Source organism: Pectinophora gossypiella, chromosome 10 (genome assembly GCF_024362695.1).
Source record: "Pectinophora gossypiella chromosome 10, ilPecGoss1.1, whole genome shotgun sequence".
Lineage (NCBI taxonomy): Eukaryota > Metazoa > Arthropoda > Insecta > Lepidoptera > Gelechiidae > Pectinophora > Pectinophora gossypiella.
This window is the reverse complement of record NC_065413.1, coordinates 3,647,715-3,663,479: the sequence shown is the minus strand read 5'-3', so window position 1 is coordinate 3,663,479 and position 15,765 is coordinate 3,647,715. Positions and strand designations below refer to the sequence as shown.

Below are 15,765 nucleotides of genomic sequence, written 5' to 3'. Positions count from 1 at the left end.
ATATTCCAAACGATTTCACGATTCAGAATACAGTCGCTTTCTATTCAACATCATAATTTAGCTGTCATTAGGAATTCGTTTTTGTCTTTTTACATGGTAGCCTATGGTATTTCATGTAAAGTAAAAGTTGCAAATGCATGCTAATGTTCCATTGTTACTTTCAAAGAGTTCTCGTCGACATCAAAAGCGATATCAGGTCGAAGTAATGACTGCCGTGAACCAGAAATAACAACTTGATTGTTCGCTGTCATGTTTTAGGGTACTTGATATAAATTTATTGGACAGGAGAAATTAACCAAGCCCAGCTTCTTGAACTTGAAGAGAATGTACTGAGCATAAGAATATTATTTACTAAAGGTGAAGAAGGTTTTTAATAAACTTGCATTCTTTTGAATAATTGTGTAAATTGCTTAAATAAAAATAAGTTGTGGTTAAACATAGTTGGCGAGGTGTACTTACCTATACACCTCTGACTACCCCTATTACTACCAAGAAAAACATTATTCATAAGTCGTACGTAACTCTATATAATGTAAATGTCTTGAAATTACTAGATAGTAAACATACATAGTACTATGCATCATGTTAATCCAAATGACATTCGTCTTCTTCACTCGAAGCGACAGACAATGTCTCCGCGTGGTCTTTACGGTCATCGAGCATTACTCAATGGATGGCATTTGTCATATTAAATCAACGAGGACTTCTTTACAGCTTCACATCAAAGTTTGCAGCCTTATTTGTGGTACAAAAGAGCATAAATATTAGGATTGATGTGTGCTTTCCTAATGCTGTATCAAGTGTACTTTGAATATCTACAGAAGTTGAAATAGATGATGAAAAACTGAAGACAGATGTTATGTAGTTTTGAAGAAATACAGTTTAGACAAAAACGAAAATCAGGATCTAATTTGAGTCCGTTTCTTAAGGTTTAAAGAACCTATATCCTGTTGTTTCTTATCAAAATAATCATGCCAACTCTTCCAAGACTATTTCAATTGGTACTTACGAGATGCGCAAGCGACTCGCATGTACCTTCAGCGCTGTCCATAGCGTGCGCGATTGCGATCTACATAGCCGAGCAATTGCCTTGTTTGTCCTATCCGCACATTCATACGCCTAGTCACATCTTTGGAGGTGGTATGTTACTCTAAACTTCAAAGTTTCTTTGAAGTTATTTTTCACTCAAAGATTGAATGATGGAATTTGTAACCTGCTGAAGCGGTGGATTAAATGTTTCTTGAATATTCTTACAAACACCCATCATGTAATATCCATTTCTGTTCCACTTTTCGTAACTCCATGTTTATTCAGTATAAGGCAAGTAAGGTACTGTACATCGGGCGTACCATCATTGCATGAATGACATGACTGGGCTGTTTTGGTCGCAGTCCTATGCCAGATACACTGGCATTGCCATCTGTGACATCTGATGCGAGATTGTTCTGTTTACCTACGAACCCTTCTAGAAACAACTCCGTAGACAATTATTATTTATCCAGTGCGTATATCTAAACAAGTTATGCCATTTAGGTTCTACGACTTGTTTTATTCTCTTCTTAAAAGGAATAGCAATTGAGATGTTGTAAATAGAAAACAAAAGACAGCAAGCCGTGATATAACTATGATAAATGTACAGTCGGACATTTTCCTATTAGCGAAAACGCTTCGCAGTTTCGCACATCGCAGAGCCATTAGTCGTTGAATCAGGTAATCAATCAACGAGGTGTTTACCGATCGTCGGGTCGTTCACCTCGCCATTCAAGGTCTGAAGGCATTATTTTCGCGTTGGAGGCAACCCACACGCATCGCGATGCACATTTCCAAGTACGATGCACTAGGTTGGAGGAATGAGGGCGCGTGATCCGCATGCAAGAGCAACTTGGCGTAGATTTTATCTCAAACCTCCGTAGATTCCGACGGCTCTCGCTCGCGGATACCTCCGACAAATTGAATTCTCAATACAATGTCGTATAATTGCTTCTGTAACAAGTATTCACTGAGATCCAAATGAGTAATAAAACCCCTAAATACATCGCCTCATCTTATTGCCTTCGATCAGACACATAAAAATAAATGTGTACTCTCAGAAAGTTAAACTGAATTCAGTGTAGCAATCAAACCTAACCCTGCTTTCTTTGAAGTAATTCAGGAAGAAGTTGTTACCAAGTGTTCATTTAAGTCTGCTTTGGATCCGATTAGTAATGGTCGTGTCTAGTCAACGAGAGTCCATTAGTAACAGGAGGCATGAGGCAGTGCTGTGGTAGTGTGGTCTAGTGACTTGATTTACGACGAGCATCGCGCTGTCTGATGGCTGCTTGTAACTTTAAATGAAACCCTCGGACAGGAGCTGCTCGACACTTACCATTTGCGTTTATCTTGATGACCATTTGCATACTCCGACAGATGATATACCACTTCATTTTTACCGAGCTATTTTTACTCCATGCAGGGCTGACATGCTATACTTTTCGTTTGAGTTGCATGCTCGTCGGAAGCGTAATTTTCCAAGCTATTAAATGTTGACAGAGCCGCATAAAGACTCCCCACGTGGAGCTGAATGATGCGCGCCAGTTAGTTTTTGTTCGGTAGCACATCGTTGATCATTACGCGTTTATTATCTGCGTGGCCTTGGCCGTGAACGGTCGCGGGGGAGGACACCAGCGCGTGGGCAACCGATGACTACATACACCACGTAGCAATGTGAATTTAGGATGAACGCAACAAAAAACGTGTTATACTCGACCGAGACGTCAACAAGTTTTGCTTCTTAGAACAGCAAAAACTGAATCGAAACAACATTGTTTGCAAAACGAAATTAAACTTATTTAGCTTTTTTCCTCCTCTTCAAGATAATAACGTTTTATGTTGCTATTATGACGCTCTTAAAACCTTTTTACTAGGGTACCTTGACTCCAGATTTTTTAAGAGAACATATTTACACGAGATAAGGAAACATTGACTTCTATTGGTAAAATTTGCAAAAACACCCTCCTGCTGTGGCCATTAGTGCGAAACGTTAACCATTCTCCGACCAAAATGGCTAGTCAGACAACGTAACCATGATGTCACTCAGTAATTAATTATGGTAAAAGTACGTGATCGTCGTACGCTCTGCTAACTGGCACGTGGACGATACCATTATTATAGGGACAACAAATTCGAGAAAAATCCGATTGAATTAGGAAATTGCCTATTTGTACTGTTGCTAAATGTTTGTATGTTTTGTTTGTGTGCAATAAAGGATACTTGATTTGATTTTGGAAATGTAATTATGCAACGCCAACACTTCAACGAATTGAGTAGTTTGTAAATCAGGCAATAGGGATTTAGGACAATAGGTCTCATCGTCAGGTCGTTAGACCGCCTACCCTCCGCGTGGGGACAGACGACACCAGTAAGTACATCCGCTCGTAAACCAAATAATGTTACACAACTTGCAAATGGTTCAAATTCGCAGACGCATTCTCAAAGCAAAACACAGCTGATAACATCATATTTCATCTCTGACTGACTGCAACCATATTCGTAGCAACATATCGTTCGTCTTCGAATCACTAGGCATTCAATTCTCACTTTTTTGCAGCTCATGTCATTAGTCATTTTGTCAAGATGTAATCAGACTCATGAATGTATGTTCATTTTACAATATCAAGACGCGTTTACTAGTCTTCTACCTTTCCCTTGGCTCACCCAAACACGTAGGTATATTGTCATAAACATCTCCGTTACTCAGCGGTGCTCGTAAACTTTACGTTTGGAAAAAAATTGAGAAAAGAATGTTTGTTGCCACTTGGTTTATGGTTAATGGTTATTGTTAACCTTACATTTGCGTTTGATGTTTCTCGGCGATGTGTGTACAACGCACATAAAATACAAAAATGACAGGAAAATAATTTTAATGCTACATGAAATTTTGCAAAAATGCGCATATTTCCGTCCGCAGCTTAAAGATACAATCGCCGCTCAAGTGAGACCACAGATCTCAAGATATAACATTCTTACACAAGCGTTTTGAAGAATAATCGCTCGTAATTATTCTGAACACCAAATAGGTGCATGATACAAGTATCAAGCAACGAGTCTTGCTAGTCCTCTCTAATATCCAATTTAATGTTTGTTATTCTATAGCCTATACCGCGCCAGAAATAGAATACACTATGAATTTATACTGCCAACCAAACAGCTTTGTCTGACACAATTATATCTAACACAATGCGCATACAAATACTTAAATATAAAATAAATATGAGCCGCTGCCTTTAAATAACCACACCCTTTTGTTAGAACATCAGTAACCCAAGGCGAATGTTAAACTACGCTATAGGCGCTCTGCCAAGTGTTAAATCCCCGCATTGAATGAACAAACACGGTCATACATTACCGTCACATTACGAAAATGGATGCAACGTCTTCATAAAAGCGGCTGAAGTGCCTTAATTTATTGGTATTGCGCAGTCTGGTCACACACACCGATATGATACCGCGGTGGCATTTTCGCCCGTAAACGGATAAGAACAATAGCGAGGCCATGTAATAGCTCGAGTCACGTAGCCTTACGGGATCCTCTATACGACGCGTGAACGAAATATTGAAAAACAATAGATAATTCAGATGAAACGTCAGCGATAAATTCAAAATCCTGGATTACCTAGATGAGCGAATTTCTAATCTATGTTGTGAACGTAAGTAATTCTACAATCTATTTGTAGGTGTACTTTCCTCAATTGAATTTAAATAATATAATAGATATGTGTTGCAAACTTAAAAGCACTTCCACCTAGCGAGTTTTAAATTGTTTGTGAACCTCTCTTTAGCGAATAAATATCTCGCATAAAGCAGATAAAACCGGCACATCTTTTATGAGGTATAGATTAGCGAGGTATAATTTTTGCTCTAGAACTAGCTGCAACAAGCCGTACCGGTTCGCCGCCCGGCTCCCCGGCGTCTGGCGATGCGCAGGCGCTGGCTATTCTCAATGGGCAGGAGATGTTCGCGCGGAATTGATTAACCCCGCAACCTCGCTGCTTTGATATTCATCTAACGTTCCTCTTAAATGATGGGTTTATTTTTGCATGCTATTTAAGACGGCGTGGGACGTGGCTATTAAAATATCATATAATTTAATTACATTTCTTACCTCAGGGCGATTTTAAGAAATACCACATTGACAGCAATAGAAAGAACTTTAATTATCCTTCATAGGTTTCGTTACCTAAAAGAGATGTACATCATGTTTACAATGTTGATTTACTGCCTGGCAAATGCGAAGTGGCTAGTAAGCATTTCAGTTGTCACATTTCATCACCGCCTTCATCATCACACTCACATGTATTAGTGAACTGAAATTTTCGTTAGATGTTTCAGAATATTGCCTACTCCTTTTTTTTAACCGTCTCACAATTCCTTTCATCAAGTTTCGTTTATTATTCCGTCGCGTCGCTGTTGTAATTCCTAGCAGTTTTAAGTTACAAGTTACAACGAGTCGAGTTATTCACCGTTACAACCTTAATTATTGACACGTCTTTTTTTAAAGAAAAAAGTTTATATAGCTAGTGAGTAGTTCATGTGTTGCAGGGTTGGTCATCTGAAGTATTTTATTCTACTTTCGAAAAGTCTGGTTAACATTCCCTTTCTCATTATGTGTGTTTTTAATCAATTTAAACTTCTACCACAATATCAACAACATATTTTATGGCATTGTCCTCGCTTTTTATTGCTGTGCGACGTATGCCAAAAATAAAGAGTTTCTCACAACTCGGCATCAGATCTTTTGTGAAATCATCATTGTCCGTTGTTTATGCAGATAAGTGCCGCGATAAAAAGAAGCTCCTGGTTAGCGAATGTGAAATTGGCGTTGCGCTGTTTTATGGAGTAAACAAAACGATTGAAGTTGAAAAAGTTGTTAGACGCCATGAGATGCAAAATGTGGAAAGGTTGAACTCCTAATCGCAGTACTTTTAAGGAGAGTAAATGCAGTTCAAGATAGTAGTCCTCACCTTCTATGGAAAAAGCGAGAGTATAGCATAGACGTTTTGCAATTGTTTTATGTTGTGTAGGTAAGAGTTATAGCATTACATTGGTACTGTTTTTTCTGTTAATAGACGTATTGGAACATTTATTTCTCACTCATTTTGTAAAAAAATATTAACAATACTTTGGATTGGTTTGTTCACAAGTCATTTTGAAAATTTTTACTCGATACATTCTCACGGTAGCTTCTGAGACAAGAGAAAGCCTTATCTGAAGCATCAGAGCACATGTGAGAAGCATGAGCATGCCGATCACTATCTTCTAGTGCTCATCTAACTTTCACTGCTACCTGCACGGTTCTTTTGTTTCTTTTCTTAGTCTTTACGTTCTTGAAATATAAAATTGATGCTACTGGGTTGTATAGTGAGTTTTACCTATCGTAAAACGATTTTTTCTTTGTTTTATTCTTCTTTTTTCAATTGGTTCACTTTTTTTTTGTCAAAGACTCTTGGTATAAAAATAATAAATTATGCTCCTTAGTTTAAAAAGTTCATCACGTGCAAATTATCTGGAATTTACTACCTACTTTTTATGTTGTTCTTTATTTACGAATTAGTTCGTTAGACACTGAATATTGCTCTTTATGTCTAGGTTAATCTGAGTGAAATGCATCCACAAATCGCCCTCGAGAGTGAACGACCTTAGCTTATTGTTTACCTCCGAATATGTAAAGGACGTCTCACAACCAGGGCTTTGACGTTTAATATTCAATAACACAGCCATGAACGCGCATTGTTTCTTGAAAAACAGGAGCGTAGTGAGGACGTTTCGGTGCATCTGTTTTGTCAATGTTTTTATGAGTCTTGCTTTGTTTATCATCAGGCTAAAATAGCCTTTTAATAAAATGATTCTTGTACCACAGGAACTTAACGAATTAATAGCATGCAGGCAACAATACAGTTCGTTTGACTCTTGACTGCTACTTTTATAAATTACTAAAAATGTATGAATTCAGTTTTATTTGGAAATTATAAATTTTAAAAATTAAGCAAATGGTATTTATTTATGTAACTCGTACCATCTTAAAATTAATGACGACAATATCAAAACGTTGTGTCATGATTATGATGAAGAGTTTAACCAATGTTGACTTCAGTTTACTTGCGAAGTAAATATGAAAAATAAATAAAACGCGTGTATCCCATCCCATGCCGAGCCTGTTAACGCATTATGTGTACTGGGGGACGGTGCGTGCAGCCTGTCGAGATTGAGTGCAGGGCCGCCGCAGCAGCCTACGGTCTAATTACAAAGTGTAATGAGCTAGCGACGCCTGCGCCGCGCCGCTAACGCCTCTGCTCCACTGCGGAGCCCTAAAAATGCACTCGACGTATTATATTTTGGGAGTGCCCTTGTAAGGCGTATCATTGATTTAGCGGTGTATCTCTTCGAATTGTCGTTATTTTGACAATACATTATAAAAGGGAGTTCGTCGCCTCGAGGGTAACCAGTCATCTGTCATGCTGGTCTAAGTCGACAGACGATCCGATGTGCAGGTCTAGGTCATCGACAGCAATCGTGTACCTGATATAAAACTCACGGAAAGCTCAAAAGAGTTTTGTAGAACGGGACCTTCTTCGACAATTCTGAATACTTTTTGATTTTGCTTCCAATATCTAGTGCAAATGCGTTTCTAGTTTAGCCTACGAAATTACACGAGCTGGCTTGTTTGAACTATCCCAACACCACCTCAAACAGACTAGAAATATATCATCGCGGAAGTGTACCATTTTAAGCTCAGCCAAAGTCTGTTTAATATTTAGATGGAAGGGACCCGCTAGCTACACCCACCGGAGCAAGTACCTCGAATCTATTAAACGCTGGGTCGGCCGCGACGATACAACGACCACACTCGCTCACAACATTCTATCTCATTTTTGATCAACAAATTAAATTGTGAAGGCTATGTTCAAATTACGTTTTTTGTAACACTAAGAGATGTGTATCTACGAAGCGCTCAGAAAGTAGGCTCGTCTGTTACGTAAGAAGAGAGACGCGGTTTTATTATCGCTTAATTTACGCACGAGTAACCGCAGACGAGTGCTTGCAAAAACCAACAGACTTACTCGATGTCTATCACCCAAATATCTCATCGATTAGTTATTAATTTTTTGCTTCCATGCTCTATTAAAATTGTTGCAATCTTTTTATTTTGGCGGTTTATCGTGTTCTGCCATGTAACGAAGATAGGCACAGACTTGTTTGATTTAAAGTTATATCATCAGTTTTCTGATGCCATGTCATCGCGAACATGACGTGTAAATATTTCATTATTTGATCGACCGAGATGTTCAAGAGGCTATGATTATCGAGACATGCGCCGTCGTCGATCAATTTACTTCGACATGAATATGCTAATTCAGTTGATCATCTCTATATTGTTTTGTAAGGTGTTCAATGTAGGTACTATCGTTTACTTTGAGATTATTAAAAAATAATAATAATAATAATAAAGTGTATTTAGTTTATTGTTAATCAATCAATTTCTTTTTAGTAACAATGGCCCTGTTTTGACTTATCTATCCATGTCAGTAGGTAGTAACTATCCATCCTACTTCCTGCCATAGTTCCAGTTGACCAAATATAGCTTAGTAGATAGACACTTTTTATTCAGCACTGATTTCCCAAGGCGACTCATCAATTTTTTGCCAACGTATTAGCGAACGCGGTTCCGATACCGTTGTCGCTGAGCAAAGTGTCGTAATTATACCGGACACTCAGTGATTTTTCGCTCGATTTGATGTTTTGTTGCGCAGAACAATAGACTCAAAAAACTTCACCTCTTTGTCGGAGCGGTAGTGTAAATTGTACAAAGAGATTTCGTTATATGATACAAAAGTAGCTACTTTTTATTCTCTAGTGCAAAATTATTGGGGATGCCCTTATTGGCATCACTATTGATCAGATAATTCTTTATACTTGCACGAACCGCCAATTTACGTACAACAATAACGGGAGGTTTTTACAACTTGCGGTAGTTTGCAAATGAATTTTTTATCAGAAACAATCAATAGATCCGTTGTTTGGTATCAACACCTGGCGAACAGTTAATCGCTTTTTGTAACAATCGGATGTTGTTGGCAGTTGTCGTAATATGTTGTTTCTTTGTTTCAGTTACTGCCACCCTGCCCCCGCAGAGGCCTTGGATCCCACTTACCCGACCAAATAGGACGCGGCCGACATGTAAGTAATATTGTTATAGGTTTATGTCTGAAAATCTTGTGTGAGATTTTGTACCCTTACGGCACCTATTGTCTTAAACAACTTCGCTATTAATTTGAAATATCCTAAGCTTCAAACACGCACACGAACGATTGAATAATAGAGAAATCGATGATTAATTGCTAATATTTACAGAGGCGTTAGCTACAAAAAAAAAGTTAAGCTTTTGCAACCCATTCCTCCTTTATTAACAAAGGCGTGTCCTTTAACTAAAGTCAAAGATTAATCCGTAGCGATAGCATCTTTCGCTCACGTAGCGCATCGGCTCATAGCCGAGTCCAAGACCATATGTGGTTAATATTTAATAGCGATAACAAAAAGCTTCCCAACGAGTTCGTCATTAATAAAGTGTCGTGGTGGCGGGAATGGGCGCGGCGCGAGCGGGCCGTCTCATAAATAATGGTAGAGACCGCCCCAACGATGCAATGGTAATGTTTGCAGCCGCTGGGCCAGCTACAGGAAGCCAACAGATCTCCGCTCCAGGCGCGCGGACGGAGCCAAAATGTCGTACATGACTTACTACACACAAATCTCAGCCAACTGCCAAAACTCACCATATAATTTATAATGATACCTATGCTACGCGATGGCATAGAATAAAGACTTAATACTACGTAATAGAACGGACGCTCCATCTATATAAATAGTATCTAAGTAAGTCATGTCGGTTAAATAATTGTAGTAGCCCTAGAGGTCACACACACAGACAGTTGCGCGTATACGGAAACGTCAATGTTTAAGTTCTGGGTATGAATGTCATTTTTGTATGAAATGTCCGGGCTGTGGCTAAAATATAACAAAATTTTTAAAATACATACTCTCACGCCTATTTTCCACCGGAATAAGTAGAGACCAAATCCATCCGATTCCATCTCCATTGATCCTGACATACTTCTCTTAAATGTGTTACTGACAATGACCAACATTATAGCCAATGGCAATGCACATAATTGGGTAGTTTCCTAGGTCAAAGATAAATTATGAAATTCTTTTTTCTATTCAATTTATTTATGAATTTTAATAATAAAAAATTTAGTAATACGTGCAACATTTTGTCACGTTTTTCTGTGACGTCACAGGTTGCTTTTAATTTCGAGTTTTGACGTTTAGTAAAAAGTAATTGATTTCACTAGTTGGAAACTAGCCTATTATGTACCTTTGTACATCCCTGCCTGCACACTTGGGGGACCTTCGGGATGCGGTACGTCGGGTCCAGGACCGCGTAATGTTTCATTCGGTACCGTTGTACCGTTATGCGGTTAATACGCTTTGACGTGTGAGTAATTTGAATAGGAGGAGCTTCCTTGTCCGCTGACGACGTTATTATAACCCTCTTACTACATCCATCTTCGTCTCCGCCTTCAACGTGTCCCTGAAATTATTCAGTGTAAGAGTTAAAATCTCGCTGCCTAATAGTGAAAAAAGTAAGCGCCTTTTTGAAAAATTACATCATAAACTTAAACAGGCTATATGCGTCACAGTACTGGGCACAGACCTCCCGCCAATCAACCGGAGGGGGTATGGAGCATACTCCACCACACTGCTCCACGGAAGCATATTACTTTTTCAGACAATCAGTTAACTCAAGCCTGAGAAGTCCTTACCAAACAAAGGACAGTCTCAGAAAGTGATTTCGTCAATGCCCATCGGGAATCGAACCCGGACCTGCAGATCGTGAGCCTAACTCTAACCACTAGACCACAGAGTCTGTTAAAAAATCGCATAATTAATTTAATTCCTGTTAAAAATTGAGACCACAATTTTTTACCTGGATTGAAACAAGCTTGTCTATTGCGAGGATTTGTTAACAAAAATCACAGCTGAATGAAAAAAATCGCTTACGTGCTTTTCATTATAAGGCGACGTTATGTATTTATTGTATTACAGTATATCGCCGAAGATCTGCACAAATCCACAATGCGCAATGTTTTGTTTCTATATCTTTTTATTTTCATCGCGCTGAGATGATACGATATGAACGAACAACATTAAAATGTAAAACTTTATTCCTTTCGTGAGATATAACCTCAACATTGCACTTTGTTGTCTATTTGTTTGGTTTCTCCCGCGGCGCGAAAATAGTTCTCTATAATTCATTAGTAAGGGATCGGAAAGGCATTAATCTTAGATTCCCTATTGAAGTTCTGTGGTTCCCGTCACGCGTCCGGGCCGGTTCACGCTCCGCGACGCACGACCAGACTCTCCCAATTTACATAAATCAACCGCGTGCCAAACGCTCTGCAGGCACCAAACCAAACAATTAATACCCGATGTATACTTAGCTCGGTGAGATGTAGGTACTTAGTCATCGAATAAGAAATAATAGGTACTACATATAGAACGGCAACTCTCCGCTCCCCACCAGCGGCTGAGCTATGTTTACCTCACCCCCCTCGGTGTTACTTTAGTCTTCAACCGAGTAGCGTCAGATGTCACACACACAGATGCGCGTGTACGATAACGTCAATTTGTGGTGTCTGTGTATAACGAGGTTTTTTGTAAGAAGTGTCCGGGGTGTGATTTAGTTTATCTGACTACCCCAATTGGGGTACAGTCGTGAGCTTAATTCGTTGAGCATGTTATGTTATGTATTCTTTGCCTTTGCTTGCCTTTGCAGTTCAGAAATATTCCTGATTCGAGTAACGTAGGGAATGTGATCTAATAACAATACATTGCGTCAGTGAGAATAATCAAAATTTTGCATTAAAATTAACCGCAACGAAAATACTTGCATTACAACGTTACGGTGGAACGTGATACCGCGTAACTTATACAACTCGGTTACGCGCATTACACTGTTACATGACGGCCAATAACATGTCGGTCACAATTTGTTACGCGAGGTCGCACAAATAGGAAGTGGACACATGGTCAAGTGACCTACGATGTCGTTGATTGAACTTAATCGCGCTCACGGTCAAGCGGGAAGAGTCCGAGAGGAAGTGCCCTTGGTCTCTTCATCCGGGTTGGCCGAACAATGCACAATGAGAGACGTTCCTCGTGGCCTCCCCGCATCCGTGACCCTCGCTATCTCCACATAGTGACGCTTATCAACCCATTATACATCAATTGAGTCAATGTCCCTTACGAGCTACAATTGGTCTATGACGTGTTGTGGACGATATGATTTTAAATAGTTAAGGAAACGTAGTAATGTAGCGTTCTATCCGTAGTCGTAGAAGTTAATTAAAGGATTGTAGCTCACCCCAGACACTTAATATAAAAATGTCATTCTTATCGTATGCGACCTTACCTCATAAATGCCAGCGAGACAAACTGTTCGTGTGCGCTCCCCTCTTTCTACTTAGCGGCATACGGCTGTTTAGACTAGACTAAAGAAACCCAGAGGGGGTGAGGTAAATCTGGTTCGGTGCGGGGTGCAGTACCGTTCGTCTAAACGCAGTATTATTGTTTATTCTATGTTTGTAGGTTGTATTGAATGACAGGTTGCAATTCACACTTTAAGACATAGAAACTTAAAGCGGCTATAACTGGATTCCATCCGATTTGTGACTCAGTTCACCCTGGTACGTTACAAATAAATGTGTACCAAAATTACTAAAAGTAAATATTGTCCGTAAATCTCGAACGCGTCCACGCGTTACACCCATAAAAGATAGAGATAAAAAAATAAATTATGGTTGTTGAGGTCAAAAGCACGGAACGTAGAGGTAGCGTTATGGGATGATACATTAGCTGCACGGCGCAGTATATCGCTGGACGTTTGTCGCGTTGAGTTATGTAGTAGGCACAAGTGGAAGATTTATTCGGACAACCCTACGCCGCGGGAACTCCACCACCAAAAGGCAACAAGCATTCTACATTTGATTTATCATCATCACTCGTTCCAACCGTATAACCCCATCCCAACTATCTGATTCAAACACCGTGCACACACAATGTTTACCGACACATAATATGACGGTACAATTTGCAGAACAGACACGTTATTCGTCGCATGTCATACAAAATGCCCACGTAATGGCATCGCCAATATACGTACAGACGAGTCTGCGCCTCCCCCCATTATATTCAGATGAGGCGCGATAGCTCCACACTTATATTTTTATTTCTCTTCACTGCCATGCTAAACACTCGAGACTGAGCGGCCCTGATCAACATAAACATTGCAACGGCTCACATCAAGTATTCTAATTGTAAAATTCAAATTCCTTCTCAGTAAGCAACTCGAGACTTATGTCTTGCAAACTATAAATATGATTCCCGGGATAACTTGAATTGCGCTCTTTGATTAATGTGCATTCATGAATCTTGCGAATGCGTTCTCTATTCGCGCACGTCAGTTGCTTTGCGTATTCTGAGATATCTTCCGTGCCCGTGTGGCGTTTGATACATAGGGTACCTGTGAACTGATGGACCTCCGCGCAATTTGTCATAGCTCGTAACCCATCGCTGAAGGCACTTGACCTGTGACACATAAAAGGTGTTAATTACTCCTAGCCGTTTTACACTTCCTACTTCGCTACTTTGTAGTTGAGTTTCATAAATTCTTCATATTTATGTCTGATACATATCTCAGTGACACAAATAGTTGTTATAACAATTGCAGCCAATAACAATGTGTCATGCGTTATGATGCCATTAGCAGTATTCATTGTCTATGATTCACTTTGTTTACCGCGTTATGTATTATTCTTTTGTCTTCCTTGTTTGAACGAAATGCCAATGTGTTTGTTCATGAATTAGTCCTTGTACTGAAAGGCTTAGCAAAGTAGAGCGCTCGCTTCTAGAATATCTGGTTACAGTGAAAATAACGAGGCATTAGTAGCAGCTGCGCGTTCCCATGCAACTCTCACCATATGATGCCCGTCAAACCTTCCATGTTCAGTATAATGGCTCTATTCATCGCAATTATTGACTTTCCTATGCAAATTGTTATGGAGCGAATCGAACACAAATGCTGCTGTGAAAACATGCAGATTGCGTTGATGACCTCACCGCATCGTTCATGGTGTTTGAAATTTGATTGATTACTGCGATATCCTAAAAGAACATGCTACCTGCGAATTACATCTTTATTTGAATCAAACATTTCAATTAGCACGCCAAAATCGCATGTAACAAAGCTATTAGCTGAAGGTGAAATCCATAGAGCAAAGCAACCGGCAACAAGCCCCGATTTCAACTACCACTAACAACGTCTTGTTAGCACCTATTGAGAGTTGTTACGTCATATCGTCGATTACGCCGCGCGAACCGAGCGTGATCTAATGAGCTCTTTACAACGCCACTCCATATGGAAATGTTCTTCTGCTACGTGAAGATAATGAGTCGCTTTTGTTTCGCCCGAAGAAAAAACACTCATCTCGATAGCTCACGAATTAAATTGTTATTAGATATACGTGATCAAATAACGGAATTAACTTAATGATTTTTTAAACGACTTCGCGAAATTATTTAACGATGTGAACAGTATTACGTATCATCATCATCATTATCAGCTTTTGTATTACGTACTCATATAATTATGAGATTAAACGAACTTACCTGTAAGTGAAGTTCTATCTCAATTATACGAAGCTCCTTGTTCGAGAGGTTTTTAACAGTGTAGTCTACGTCTTATGCTCCAGCATCGTCACAATTTTCAAAGCTCATATCCAAAGCTAAAAAAAAAAAAGTTAGTTTCCCGCTTCCGAGCGCACCTGTCAACTAATGTCATTATGTTTAAAGCATGTTTCATGGACAACTCCATCACCTGTGGAAGCTTTAGGGCGGGATATTAAAATTGAAGGGAGGGAGTCCTCTCGAACAAGGAGCTTCGTATAATTGAGATAGAACTTCACTTACAGGTAAGTTCGTTTAATCTCATAATTATACTCGCTCCTTGTTCGAGAGGTTTTTAACAGTGTAGATGTTCAAAGTTTAGTTGGGAATGAAACATTTAAATTGAAACGAGTACCAATAATATGATTATTCATTAATGAATAAAGTACATACATTGTTATCACAAAAGCTAATTAAGCTGCCCATGACTTTAATCCCAATAAAGGCAGTCAGAGGCACAGCCGTCTCCTGATAAACTCAGCGCTGCGTTCCACCAAACGTTTTGATATTATCATGTAAAAAACAATAAGAATAATAACTGTTCGCTAAACAAGTTTCACCAGTTCTCAAGAATGGAATCGATATTATGTATGTTATATATGGTTATACTATACTGTACTAGAATAGATACATAGTTCTAAATAATAAAGTTGAAGTTGAGCAAGTACATTAAATACCTATTTCACATTACTATCAATTTCACAACAAAATAACTACACAAGAATAAATTTCTGATGGAGCTCAACATCAAGATTGGCTATAAGAGCCTCACAGGGACCTCACCATAGAGCACATTTCCGAAGCTCTTGAACAACAACGATAGTTATAGTCGAAAGGACTGTGAGACTTCATCATATAGTATAACACTCATTTTTCATTGGCACACCAAGGGCTACAATAATTATCAAAGTTACACATTATTTGTTTACATACATAAAAGAAGAAGAA

At 39.1% G+C, this 15,765-nt stretch overlaps 1 protein-coding gene across 3 annotated transcripts in view; it reads left to right on the top strand.

The window, feature by feature from the left end:
- The window catches only part of LOC126370231 (CCR4-NOT transcription complex subunit 6), a 161,740-nt gene that overhangs the window by 122,795 nt on the left and 23,180 nt on the right, over positions 1 to 15,765 (top strand). For all 3 annotated transcript variants that reach the window (XM_050015042.1, XM_050015041.1, XM_050015039.1), the window contains one exon: positions 9,145 to 9,213. In XM_050015042.1, the coding sequence (XP_049870999.1) occupies positions 9,145 to 9,213 (69 nt within the window). The remainder of the gene's footprint in view (positions 1 to 9,144; positions 9,214 to 15,765) is intronic.